Below are 14,999 nucleotides of genomic sequence, written 5' to 3'. Positions count from 1 at the left end.
CGCCTATGTCCTGTCCCCAATGGAACGCACAGGGGACAGCTTGGAGGCCCTGACTGGCAATCTGTGGATTCTGCCAAATGCCAGAAGGGCTGCTGTAAGATGCAATGTCTATTGCATCTTACAGCGGCCCTTCTGTTGGTGGGAGGCAATTCGGGCCTCTGTGCCAGGAGCCATTTTGAATTCCCATTTCGGCCTAACACTGTGAGTGTGGTGATAATGGAATTTGGTAGGTACAAGTGTCTGCATGGCATGTGTCCTGAGGGGGGGCTTTGTTTGCACCCAGGCCCTGCCTAGTTATGCCTCTGTTTTGAACCGTGTCAATGTTTGCTCAATTTTGTGTCATTTTAGAGTTTTTTGTAATTGAGCTTTCATATGTTACAATGCAAATTGGAAAGATTACACTTGTTTTATTTTTGTAACACAGGAAAGTTGCTGATTCCTGGAAATGTACCTTTTTTTTTTTTTAATTGACCACTGGTATATTGCACTTTCAGCCTCTCAGGCCTGTCAAGTGCTACAAATGTAACATGACAGTCATGTGTTTAACCTGCCCTCCCAGAATAAGTGCGGAAATCAGGCAGCCTCCAGGGATGGCAGGAGATCACTCAATCTTGAAATCCCTACAAGACAGCAGCCTAATTGCCTGAAAATTGCAACACTTGCTGTTTCCATGTCCTGCTCACCTATCCATTCCCTTTGACCTCACACTGCATTAAAAGAAAAAAATTTAGGGGTAGTTCACCATTAAACCATCTTTAAGTATAATGTGTTAAGTAGACTATTCACTGTTCATTTTTTGAATAATTTAACAATATGTTCCAGTTTTTCAGTCTGGAATTTTAGGAGCTATGTGGTTGCTAGGGCTCAATTTACCCTAACCTTTACCCTAACATATGCCATGTAATAGCCAGTTTATGTAGAGTGTGGCTGCTGCTATGTCAGTTGAAGTTCTTGCAAGGGTAGATTTTTTTCCTGTGGAAAGTGTATTTTTCCAGTGTACATGTGTAATGTTGTGTTTAAATCGATTGCAGGATTTTTATGCACTTTTTGAACTTTGGCAACAAAAACATACAATAAGGGGCAGATTTATTAAAACTCTAACATTTCTCATTTTTTTATTTTTAAAAATTCAATTCCTCAAATCCTGATATTTACGAAAAAATCTGCAGAAACTGCAAATTTAATGGTTTGTCACCCCGAAAACTCAATTTTTTTTAATTGTCGCACAAAGACCAGCATCAAAAATTTGAAACAATTAAAGGAGAAGGAAAGGTAAAAACGAATAATGAGAAATTATGTCTAACAATTTCTCCTAGAAATAGAACCCTATATGCATGCATGAGTATATGTACATTTTTGACTTAAGTTACATGCAGTCTGCATTTAAAATCTTATCACTTGGCCCCATAATACTGCCATTGATTTTGTTTCTATAATTAGCATCTACTTTAACATAAAGTCCAGGCCACTTCTATCATGATTTGTATGGTGTTGTTTTTATTTCTATATTACGGTATACATTAGAAATAATTCATTCTACCATTTTAAGTTTCATTCCTAAAGCAATATATGATAATGGGGTGTAGGCAGCAATCTCAGTTGATTATGCACATGCTTTTGGAAACAGCCAGCACGGCACAATGCAAATCCTTCCAGGCAGCTGTTTCTCCTATGCAACAACTCAGCTTTTGCTCCTGTTTCTCCTGCTTGGGTGCTATTCTCATATCTACCAATAGGGAGCATTTCTAGCAACGCTTAGGATGTGAGCACAAAAGCTTTTCTCCACCTCCCTTACTAACCTGTTATTTTAAGTCAGGGCCACCACTGGGGGGAGGTGAAAGGGGGTACAGTTGTGCCGGGCCACATTATATCTTCCACCGTAAGGGGGCCCAGCCACGTCACAAAAGTTACACAAATTGTGTAAGTTACGTATAAAGTTATGCAAAATGTACCAAATTTTCATAACTTCCACAAAAACTGGCTAGAAAACTACATAACTTGCCTAGAAACTTACAGAACTTGCGTATCAAGCAAAATACAATGCAGAGAAGCTTTGCAGGGACCACCAATGAATTAAAAAAATGTAAAGAACAAGGAAACCAATTTTTTAAAGGAGACATATTAGATAAATGGGGAAAACCCTAATTTTGTAAGCAATTATGAATAATCTATGGTGCTGGTTTCACTTTGGGCTAAAAATTAATCCTATCTGTAAAAATAGCCCATTTATTGGAGCTCCCTATAGATCCTCTTACTTCTCTGTCCGTGTGTGTAATGAAGAGTGGGCATGTCCTAACGGTCCCTGCCAGAAGCACAGTAGGAGGGGGATAGCCAATCACAGCCCTGCAAACACACACGCAAAGACAGGCTTCAGTTCCCTATCAGGTCAGCCTAGCTGCTGATTGGTTCCTATCCTACATTGCAGTGTACTGAGAACTGCCCCCCCCCCCCCCCTGCACATCCAGAGAATTCAGCCAGCAGCAAGTGGAACAGATGGGAGGGGCTAGAGAGGTTTTGGTGGAATTTCTCAAAAAAACAGTTCGAAACACAACATTTTTAAGCACAATCCTTCTATATCTAGAGGAGTATCATTCCCTGGCACATTCATAATTTTTATAGGATATGTCTCCTTTAACAATACACTATATAACGTTCCACCCGTTTAATTTTCCGATGTGCAGTTCCGTTGCGTCTGCCATGTTTACTTAGCCAACTTCGTTAACATGGCCCAGTTTAAAGTACTGCACATGTGCGAACCTCCCCGCCTGCTGACCATGCATGTAAAAGTTTCTCATGAGATCCTGCTTGTAGCAGCCTACAAACAGGATCACAGTGCAAAATGACAGAAGTAAATACACCAATCCGCACAGATCATCAGTAAATGCTATTCTGTTGCGATCGGTGTATATAGTCAAGCTCTAAGCACGGGTTACCATAGCAACAACTATAGGTGCTTGCAATTGGTTGGCATCTTAGAGAGAGACTGAGCAGGGGGTATGTATGCGAGCAGTCCTGCTCACAATGTAGAAAGTGCGCACACAAGGAAGATTGTCTGTGCAGGCGCCTACTGGGAAAGCTATAATGTGCGCATGTGTTGGTTTTGCATCAGGACCAACGCATTTTCACCTACTAAAGGGCTTAAAAGTTGTAAGAGTAGTAAGGTATGCCTTTCCATAGAACCATTATTGTGTTGAGACATTTAAGGTAAATTCCACTGCCCCCACTGCACTGACTGATTTAATTAGCACATTCATTATTTATTTTATCTATTTATATGAAATGCTTATTGTAGAGTAACGACAGCTGTTTATATTGGGATTTGTTTACTGAATTATATGAGCATTTCCTACATGAATTTTCCAGCAGGGAAATGACTGGTTATTGGGCCTCACAACAACATCATTGGGCCCCTACACTTATGCAAAAACTTGCTTTACTTTCAAAGAAACTTCTGTAACTCCACTGACCCCCCCCCCCCCCAATTAAGATAAAGACTAGTTATTGGCCCCCTGTGCTTATACAGTTTATGTAACTTATGTAAAAGCTTTTGTTACTTTCAAAGAAACTTACATAACTTATGTATAGATTCCATTAACCCCCACCCAATTAAACTACTCACACATTATACTATTATATATAATCTATATTTTACTCATTTAAACGTTTTTCAAACATTTTTTCTACCCCCGCCCACTTCTGATGATGTCGGGTCTACAGCAATAGCACTTTCCATTTAATGATTGTCAGCAGGTAGTGAGTCCAAGCAGATTAAAAGTTGGGTTTGGGTTTCAAATATTGGTTCTGTGCTGGAGTCTAATTTCTGTGCCCACGGCAGTTGCTGCTATCTTGTTTACCCCTGCCTCTTATTCATTGCCAGATTACTCATAAATTGAGCAAGGAGTCTGCCTAGCCCTCTGCTACCACCTCTGTGTTGGTAACACCATTAGGGAGAGTACAGCAGTTGAATGCACGGCTTTCATTTTTTGCTGACACTGCATCAGATACTGTTTACTGCATCACTGCAGCAGCCTAAAGGATGTAAAGATATTTCTATGCAGCATATTTCCAATAAACATCTGGGAATCCTGTTGCTGATCCTATGCTTAAAATAGAAAACAGTGCAATTAATATATATATCTTTTTAGACTAGATTTTACAATGTAATAAGGCACACTTTAATATCTAAAAATAAGCATAGATTAGATTACACATTAGATTATGTAAAATGGTCTGCCACCACGTTCAGATTTTAGTCTTCTTCCGACAAACGTTTGGATATCGGTCGTACATTTAAATGCAACGATCTGAAACATTCAGACTGAAATTGTAGGATAAAGCCTTTAAAATACAAATCAGAGGATATTCTGAAATATTCATGAAGTAGTTGGCTGACACCAGTCATACAAAAGTGACTTCCATTGTAGGTCCCCCAAGGATTTCATCCGATACACAACATATGCGCAGATTTTATCATTAGCCGAAATTTTCTAACCTGTCCGATCGACTAAACAACCGATAGCCATGGTATGAAAATTATTGGGACGATAATTCAGAGCCCACACAAGGTCCAAAACTAGGGTTTGTACAATTTTTACATGTATGGCCAGCTTTAGTCTTAAAGCAACCCCCCAGTAGTTTTAAAACGATACAACTATTTTTAATGCTGCATAATTGAATAATTTTCATGTTACTTTGTTCCAGTCATAGAATGTTACTTGTTTGTATTTTGTAAAATGATCTGATAAATGGTCCTTATCTGAATCTAATAAAAAAAAGTTAAGTAATATTACAATTGTATTTAGCAGTTCCACCAGGATTGGGATGAGTGGTTTAAAGGGGTGGCCACGTAGCTTTATGGGGCCCAGTTCCTGACAGCCACCCTGGGCAGCCTTGTGTTGTGAACATGAGAGGTGTGTTGCAATATGAGCAGGTCAGCAAAGGTTCCCTCACAGACCAGCAGTTGGACAGTTCTTCAAATGGCACTAGAAGGCACTAAAGGTCAAGGAAACTTTAAATGACTGGTAGAGAGGTTGCCTAAAATGTTAGGCTATCTAGTGAATCCAATCACTAATGTTTTTCCCAGGCCAATGCTCCTTTTCAGCAAAAAAAGACTGCACCAGCTGTGGGCCAGTGTCTCTTTCTGGCATCCCTTCAGAAGAATTGAGACTTGCATATGCACAGTAGTATACAATCCCAAAGGGATTTTCACCAGATACCAATTGGGCAGGCCGTCTGAGGCCCACCTTAAATCTATGGAGGGATGCCTGTTAGTGGCAAGGAAGATGGTGACACAGTGCTCCTTAATATGTTTCTGAAAACTGAAAAACTTAGCCACCAGATTCACTTGGGGTGCATAACTTTCCCTCAGGGAATAGGGGTTTACTTATACTTTGAAAACCTTAAATATTTACACATGAATGAGAAATAAGACAAAAATGACAAGTTCCAGTGGAAGTTAGAAGCACTGACAAAAAAGATGCAGAGCCAAAAGTTACCCCCAGCTTGCTATCATATACTGTCTGTGTCCACCCCATTTGCACTATATGTCAGCGTTTATCAAAGCCTTTTTTGCCCAGGTCTCACGTCTCCATTACTCTTCTGCTAGCAGCAGAATTTTCATTCAGGCTGAGGCTTTTTGCTCAATATCGTATATTCTTTCTTCTGTACCAATAGCCTCCGTCGTGCAGGTGATGAGTAATTCAAGCGGGAAAGCGACAGGCAGTCTTACCCAATTGTTGGGCGGTAGTTCGGCCGCCGGGCCTGCAGAGTGCGCTGTTGGCTCTTAGTGCCCGGTTCCTCCCTGTCAGTCCCGGAAGCCGCTGTACCCCCGGCCAGGCCTGGCTGCGCTGAGTGCGGCCGCCCCCCTCCTCCTGCGTGCGGCCTCTTGCCGCCTCCCTAGCCCGGGGCTTAGGGGCCTACTTACCCGAAACCCCGGAGCCATGCCGGGTCCGCAGGCCGGGAGCAAAGCTCGGGTATATGCCGATGTCAACAGCCTGAGAAGCCGCGAGTACTGGGACTACGAAGCGCATGTTCCCAATTGGGGGTAACTAGTGGGGCAGGAGGGGGTGGTGGTTGGGAATAACTTTGGGGGATTCTGTGAAAACATGTAGATTTTGGGGGGTGTAGAACTGATTTGTTATTTGTAGAAACGGGGAATAAAACATGGTGGGGAAAAAGCTTAAAAGATGGTGGGCAAAGATCAGGGAGGTACTTGAGTTAGACTGTTCACTCACTATTCCCTGACTATTCACTCACACTGCTCACTCAGCAACTACAGTAGAACTCGGCATGCCCCTTATCATTACCATATAGAAAGACGTTTTTGTTTATAGTATTAATTCATAGGTACTGCCGATGGAAATCACGGACATTTGCTGCTAGGCTCTAAACAACATTAACGGAGATGTAAATCCTAAAAAAAGTATAATGAAAGAAACTGTCAACCTAATCATCGAATCTAATCCAGTGTAATCAAAAATGACTTGGAATTGAAATAGGACCGGCCCTTTCTGTACTGTGCCTTGCTGGTTCTGACTTTTGAAACCCTGCAGCAGAAGCCTGTAAGGAAGCATGCCAGAGTGACTTGTTCTCCAGTGTTTCTAGAGTCAGAACCAGGTCTGGAGAATGGGACACATACTTTTGTTAAAGGTCAGGGAAACTATAATTAACTTTTCTTTATGATTTCAATCAAATTTGCAAATAATTTTATTTTATTAATTTAAATATTTAATGAGTGTTTTGAAAAGAATGTTTAATATTACATTTTCTTTTATTAAGTAACATTTTATTGTGGAGTTTCTTCCTTTTTATGGCAGAGAACTTATTGGGTTATCTGCCCCATACATCAAATTTTCTGTATTCATATTTAAATTCACCTTTTTTTCTGCTCTGAGAGTCTTAATTTATTCAGGGGCAGGTGACTACAAAGGGCAGTGCCACATAAAGCACTTTGACCACCTCTCAAAAGTGGTGAAATTGAGACAGTAAAAATGGAGATAGATTTGTAGGATTTACCACCTTATTCGCAAACCTCTGGATTTGTGCCTGTGGGTTGCAGATCTCTATATAAGCAAGTTTTGATCATTCAGAAGATGTCACTTCTAGTTGAAAGGTGTGTAGCAATGCTAAACTAGTAAAAATGCAGGATGCTGGTTGGGTCCAAGTTTCAAAAATTGGACCTAAGCAGGACTCCCTCTAAGAATACCCTTTAATTCATGTAACTTTACATGCAGTGTTCAGGCTTAATTGGTTTAAAAATGTTTTAGATGGGGCAGTCCCCATTGTTCTGACCATAGAATAGACAATATTCTGCGGGCATCAAAATGCTACACGTGACTGCCCTAAATAATTACTGACTATTGTGTGGTAGCCGAGATTTAACCGCGCATGACTAACCTCCCTGTGGGCCGTGGCCCTAAAACAGCAGGTTGCTGTTGTTCAACTCTGCATACACCGGAGTTGCAGTAGTATTTATGCTAACATTTTACACCCTGATTGAAGTCATGAAAATACAGCAGTGTAAAAATAAAATCACATAGGAACTAGTATAGTTAGTAAAATTGTGGAAGCTATGCATGTTTTTTGCACATTTTTAATAACTGCTCTGGTTTATATACAAGTTTTTTTTTACATTTGTGGAGTCTCTTATTGACGTTTTCACTTATGGCTTCCCCACTGCTTTAAATGTTCTGATTTTTACAAAGCACAAGATTAAACAGTTAAGGAAACTTGCTTTTGAAGCTTTATTTATAAATATGCCCCTTAGGGGCCTAATTACCAACATTCAAATAGATGTTGGTACACAAGCTCTAATTTGTTCTAGTAAAGTCAAGAATTTTTTTTACCCGTGTGACCCACCTATTTTTTTCTTGTTGTGCGGTGCTTAGACATGCATTTTAGTTTTTCCAACTTTTGGGTGGGATAAACTATTAAGGCTAAACTCCATGGGAGATTTTGGTCAGGTTTTATATGATATTGTCACACAACACCATGCAACACCACTCAACAGCGCTCCCCTGGGGTGGAACACGTACCACCTGGAGAAACGTACCACAGGGGAATGCAGAAGCAAGCACTCGGGAAAACAAATCCTAATGTGAAGGTTGATCAGATAGTCAGATGGTGGGTTTTGTTCCTGCATCTACATCTGTCAGTGTATCTCGTGAGGAAAAAAAAGTCTGTCAGACACCATTAGATTTTATCTCGGTTGGTGAAGATGCAGCATTCTCACGCAACAGGTGTCGTGTTGGATGGCAATCCTATCATCAGATTTCTGCTTTAGTTCCATTATATTTTAGGCCATGCAACAACATCCAACTTGTCCCATGGAGTTTAGCCCTTATGTAGAGAGAGGGGGTATTGTCACTTTTTGTCTGGATTGTTGTTATAAAATTGATTCAAAAAGTCCCTGAAAAAGTTTTTGCATTTAAATGTTCTAATTTATGATTTATATTTTTCTACAAATTTAGAAAATATAAGAGATTTCAGAAAAAGTACAGTATAATTCACTGAAGAGGGGCCAATTTGTTAAGTCACTACCTAGCAGCCCTCCCAGCTATCCATGTGCTGTAACACTAAAAATCAGTGCATGCACAGTATTCTGAAATTTTACTATACTGTGTGTACACACAGCCCTAGACAGCCACATAGGATTACTGGGAATTAAATTAAGATGGCAGCATGGTACAACAAGTAAAGTACTCCAAGCTGGTATATGAAGGTTATTAATTGTATTTATTGTGGTATCATAACAGTATTTTGTGGGAAAAGCAAGAAAAAAAAATTAGTAACTAAACCTTTTATAGCTAGTTTGTAGCTGTAGATTTCCTCTTTAGTGATGACAAATAATTATTATTTACATGTATTTATAAAGCACCAACTTATCTGGCAGAGTTGTACAATAAATTTGTGTATACGCAACACATACGTATTGCATACAAAAATACAACCGGTAACCAACAGGGAAAGACAGCCCTGGTTAACAGAACTTACAATTGAGACTTTTTGTAACCCTGTGTGACACTGCTTGTGTAAAGAGTTACATGAACAACAATAGGTTTCTTTTTAAATAGCACAAATTTTTCACAAGTTGTGTTGAATTCCACCGATGTTTAGGCGCATAGGGGAGCATCTTTCCCTATCAAATTGTCCATGCAGGTATGGTGTCTACAAATGCATGGAAAATAAAGTGGTTATCTGAACTGCAGCCCCACTTATATATGGCAGTGTCTTGTACTTCTTACTCTAAGTGGGTAAGCCATCTTGTGACTGGAAAATTGTTTTGTGCATTTTTGTTTTATTTTATGGTGCCAGTTTGTTGGAGAACAACATTCAGCTGTTCAGCAGTAAGTTTTTTTTCCACAACAGCTGAATGGGTTTTTTTAAATGTTGGTCAGCAGAGTGAAATCCTGTCAAGCAAAAAGTAATCGACTAAACGAAGAATTGTGTTCAGCTGTTGTCTGGATGGAAAAAACATGGCCTCATTAGAGAGACAGTTGGCAGGATCAGATACTAGTGAATAAAGTTGAGGCATTAAGCAGGCAATGTAATAATAGGTGCAGAGTGTCTGTAAGTCTTGTAACCCAAAGAAACTAATCGTATGCTTGCTTTGATAATTCAAACTGCAATAGAACAGGAAATGCAAGAAATCCAAGAAATGACGAATAAAGTAACCTAATTCTAAAAGGGAAGTTTGTAGACAGTGGGCAAATTCTACTGTATCTTGTAAGGGCAGTGGCAGACGGGTAGATTAGTTGCCCCACAACAAATGTTTGTTGTCGGCAGTGGCATACATGTCGCTGCGATGTCCTGAAGTCGCCTGAAGTTGTCTTGAGAGGAAACTTCAGGCGACTTCGGTATATTGCAGCGTTGCGGGGAGATTAGTCGCCTGCGACAACGAAGATTTGTCGCGGGGCGACTAATCTCCCTGTCTGCCACTGCCCTAAGTCACTTTTAACTACCATCTGGTAGCTCCATTGAGCTCAGCAGTCTGGAATGATTTAAATTTAAACTGGTTTTAGATGCACCTGTATAGAACAAAAAGTAATATTTACTGGTTTTAAAAAATTCATCACAATCCTTTGCATGTAATCCTCATTCTGTGACTGGCAACAGGAATGCACATATATTCCCCAGGCCGAGAGAGGGACAATAAAAATGTCAATTAACTAAAAAAAAAACCCTTACAAATAAAGAAAATGGTGCATCCCCATATTACAGATAATTTAAGCAAATTTTAAAGCAAAAGGTGCCCAAACTAGTCAGTTGTTGCTGGAAGTTATCTAGACACATAATTGCTTTGCACAGGTTGTGTAAGGTAGTTGCATGTCTCATCTGTTTTATGATGTTAAAATACTTTACCATGTATCAGAGTAATAATTATTATTTGGGGAAATTGGTGGTTACTTGACCTGAGATTCTCTAAGTGATCTGTCGCATCATATGTTGCATGAAAATTTTGTAACAATCTAGGGTACTGTGTATCAGATCACGGCAAGGCCCTTTCTTCTCTTCCTGAGCAACTTTTTTAGCATCTAAGGTTAAGGCTAATGCCACACTGAGTATTCTTGGCAAGCCGAGAATACGCCCCACTACTGTAAATTTAGCCTACCTTGTGCCTGCACCCAAATTAATGGAATACACTCTGGGGCAGGCACATGTGGCCATATCCGCCAAAAAACGCAAGACATCATATTATCAGCAGATATAGCAAGCGTTTTTTGGCTTGCCGAGAATACGCAGTGTGGCATTAGCCTTAACCTTAGATGCTAAAAAAGTTGCTCAGCAAGAGAAGAAAGGGCCTTGCCGTGATCTGATACACAGTACCCTAGATTGTTACAAAATTTTCATGCAACATATGATGCGACAGATCACTTAGAGAAAGAGTACAAGTTATGGATTTTGTTGGTGAACTGTAGTACTAACATGCACATTTTTTTTTTTTGTATGTGGCAATATTCTCTTACTGCTTGTTAGAGTAATATTTTACCTTGTCCCTTTCAACAGAAACCAAGAGGATTATCAACTGGTTAGAAAGCTTGGCCGTGGCAAATACAGTGAAGTGTTTGAAGCTATAAATATCACCAACAATGAGAGGGTCGTGGTTAAGATTCTCAAGGTAGGCACGTTGCCATCTCCAGAACATTGTGTGATTTTGATACACTGGATATAAAAAATCAACACATCCCTGCAAATTGGCAGGTTTTTGTTTATTAAAAAAAAAAAAAAAACCAAGATAAATCCTCTCAGAACTTATTCCACCTTTATTGCAATCTATACAGGTATGGGACCTTGAGTCTGCTTAAAAAAATAATTTAAACCCAATAGGATTGTTTTGCCTCCAATAAGGATTATATCTTAGTTGGGATCAAGTACAAGGTACTGTTTTATTATTGCAGAGAAAAGGGAAATAATTTTTAATAAAGTCAATTATGTGCTTATAATAGTCTATGGAAGGCATTCCTGTAATTCGGAGTTTCTTGATAATGGGTTTCTCGATAACGGGTCCTATACCTGTACAATGAAGTTGAATGCAAATCAGAAACAGTTTAGTGAAGAAAAAGGAAAAAAGAAATCATACAAAAACCTGGTTGCATTAGTGTGCACATCCCCTAAACTAATATGTGATTGAAGCATCTTTTGATTTTACTACAGCTCTTTTTGGGTAAGAGTCTATCAGTTTTGAACATCTGGACTTGCCAAATTTGGCCCACTGCTTCTTGCAAAACTTTTTTGTCAAATTGCGAGGGCAATTGTGCACAGGTCTCTCTAGGTCACCCCCACAATCAGATTAAGATCTGGGCCATTCCAGAACACTGATCCACCTTGGTGAAGACATTGCTTTATTGATTTAGTTAGGTATGCTTGTCATTGTCATGCTGACAGATAAAGTTCCTCTTCAGCTCACTATATCCAGTGTATCTAAATAAAACAACTACAAAGGTATTTACCTAAATTAGTTGTGCTTGTACTCAAATAAGGCTGCCAGTGTGGCTGCACAGCACAAGTGGCAGCAGCTTAAAGGAGAAGGAAAGGCTAGTAAAGAGTTAATCTCAAGCTGCAGGCATACCTTCAGTTGTCTCAATAGTGCCCTTAAGTCTCCCCATATTTCACCTGTTCAGAAGATCAGAAGCCAAACAGGAAGAAAAAACGCTGAGCTGTGTGAAGAACGTTCCCATAATGCCTCACTCCTGCACAGATGCCCAGACCTAGTAAACATGCTCAGTTAGACTATGAGTCAGCTTCCTGCAGAGAGGGGAGAAAGAGAAAGCTGCTGTCTGTGGCACTGGAATTACAGACACAAGAAATCTTTTTTCAGAGAAGTCAGTGCAGTGTTTCTGTGAGTGCTTACGGCTGTAATTACATAGACCTTTCTGATAAAGCTTACTTAGTTTTTACCTTTCTTTCTCCTTTAAACAAAAATCTGTTACTATTTATCCAGTTGTGCAGGGAATTGTATTCTGTAGAGTTCAGTCTTTTGAAGAGACCATTGGAAATTACAAAAGTTCGCTATTATAGATATTAGCACTGTATTTAAATTGATACAGAAGCATTTCAATTGTTGTTACTGGCCCTTTAAAGGAAATGTCTAAGACCCTGAAAATCCACGCTCTATGTTTTGTAAGGCATCTCAATGTATTAACCGTGTTTGCCCTGACTGGTGCTAGATAAATTGTTATAGGTGGAACCCCAGGCCAGGGCAATTTTTTTTTTTAAATTTTAACTATAGTATGTTGGCATCAAAATGTTTTCATGTCACTTGCTGTGTTAAGAACATTCCCTGTTTAGATGACCAGGGAGCTTGCAGTGGCTTTAATTTCAGGCTTTGCACTGAAACATTTTATATTTGTAATTTTAATTTCTCTCTGTATACCACTAAAACTATTTAACTTTTTCATAGCCTGTGAAGAAGAAAAAAATAAAGCGAGAGGTGAAGATTCTAGAGAATTTGCGTGGTGGTACCAACATCATCCGACTCTTGGACACCATCAAGGACCCAGTGGTATGTGTTGGATAAATTGCCCTTAATAGTCATTTCCTGCCCTTCTTTTATCTGGTTGAAACACAGTATTTTATTGCACTAAATGCACATTAGAAATTTTACTTATAGTAACATTTTCTCTCATTATACAAAAATACCCATTTTTGGTGGATGGGAAACATGTTTATTTAAAAGTGCATGAGTTAATAGTGCTTATCAACAAGAATCCTGTACTGTAATTTACTTTTCAGAAACGCAAATAGAATTTTTTAATATATATTTAACTCTGAAACTCAGGCAATCATTTCTGTAATACTCAAGCCAACAGACTTGGGCTTTAAAAAGCTACAGTCTTTCTTTACAGCTGCACAGCAATTTGGAGTGATATCAATAGGCCCCCCAACCCTCTGCAAGCTGATGTGATAGACCACAAAGATAATAATATATAGAAGCTGGTAAAGGAACCCTGAGGGATTGAAAGTAAAGTGAGTCCCAGGGGGTTCCATGTAACTTTATTTTTTTTTAAAAATACATTTGTTTAGCTCTACAGGCTCTGACACCTCTTCAGCTGAATTAAGCTGCCAGATTGGCCCCTTCAGACTGAGTCAGCATCTTATTTGCCCTTGTATGGGGCCATCCAACATGCCTGACTGAGGGTCATATTATCAGATGAGCACCAAATATTGCTCACCTCAAGGTGGGCATATAAGGGAAAGAATTACTTGTTTGAGCTTTACTCTTGATTCTCTTAAATGGCACCATAGTTTAAATTATATTGCCCTGTAGATTAAGCCGGCAGGGTAGTGTGCTATGTAAAGGCTTGGCGAGATTGCCAAGCTAAATTCTAACAGGCATCTATGGTCCTGTGTAGAGCATGTATAGCTTGCAACAGATACATTACATTGGCACCCTTCACTTTAACCCACCCCCCACTCTTACTGGCTATGAAAAGAAAGCTTATAAAGTTAGGAAAAGAGTCTGTAAATATATATTTTGGTGGGCTGCCAAGCAGGAATAAAATAGTGGACCTATGCCCACCCTGTACAGCGCATGATATTTCTTACACCATAACACGTATGGACAGGAAGAGGGAGGGTAAGGATATATTGAGACATGCCTAGTCGTACATGATGTTGGGAGTCTCAGTGGAACAGAAGACACTAGAACATACATGGTGTTATGCCTGCTTTTAGTGCAGTATGCATGTGTAATTAACAGTAATGGTATCGTGCATGCAAAGAAAAAACTTATAACTAATTAGTTAATTTGCTTGTTAGTATTTTATTTGCTAGAATGTGTTGATTGCAGTGTATGCTTTTCAACATTTTGAAATAATGTTAAAAATGTATGTAATGCTGCATACATAAGTACGTACGTACGTACGTACGTTCGTACATACATACATACATACATAGATACATACATATTACATTGAGCAGCTAGCTTGCTCAGTTGGGCACAGTTTCCGTTTTTCATAAAACTAACACAGTAACAAAGAAAATACTAAGGGGAGTATTCACAAACATTTTTTGCAGCATGTTAAAGAAATTATATTGTTAGATTTGAAGATGTTTACCTTTTGTGAAAACAACATTTAATTTGTTTGTAAACCTGTTTTACGTCAGAATAAGCTGATTTTTATGGCGAATAAATATAAAAAAACATTTCCTGGTATGATCATTTTTTCTTTGTAACTTGCTGGCACTATATAAATAAATCATGATGATGGTGATTTCCTTTCTGGCAAAGAAAGTCTTATATTGAATCATGGCAAGAATTCTGGATGAACACGGTATGCCAGCCCTTTATCTGAAATGCTAATTAACATTTACTGCACTGCTCCTTAGATTAATTTAGCAATGGGAGCGAAACAAGGAATGAAAGACAGTACACAAAACAATAAAACATATATGATAGTAAAAAGGCAATAACGTTGGATCTCATTAATTTCAAAGCTTTGGGCTAATTACACACAAGTCAGGTTCTCTGCTGGCATTCATAACGGCAAATCTGCTGCCTT

General features: G+C 39.1%; 1 protein-coding gene across 1 annotated transcript; it reads left to right on the top strand.

Annotated features, from left to right (window-relative positions):
* Positions 1 to 5,871: 5,871 nt before the first annotated feature.
* csnk2a2 (casein kinase 2 alpha 2) lies at positions 5,872 to 14,643 on the top strand. The gene is made up of 4 exons (NM_001008079.1): positions 5,872 to 6,043; positions 11,005 to 11,116; positions 12,899 to 13,000; positions 13,522 to 14,643. The coding sequence occupies exons 1-4, from the start codon at positions 5,940 to 5,942 to the stop codon at positions 13,534 to 13,536; spliced, it is 333 nt and encodes a 110-aa protein (NP_001008080.1). The 5' UTR covers positions 5,872 to 5,939; the 3' UTR covers positions 13,537 to 14,643.
* Positions 14,644 to 14,999: the final 356 nt, after the last annotated feature.

Source organism: Xenopus tropicalis, chromosome 4 (genome assembly GCF_000004195.4).
Source record: "Xenopus tropicalis strain Nigerian chromosome 4, UCB_Xtro_10.0, whole genome shotgun sequence".
NCBI lineage: Eukaryota > Metazoa > Chordata > Amphibia > Anura > Pipidae > Xenopus > Xenopus tropicalis.
This window is presented reverse-complemented; position numbering and strand designations above follow the sequence as displayed.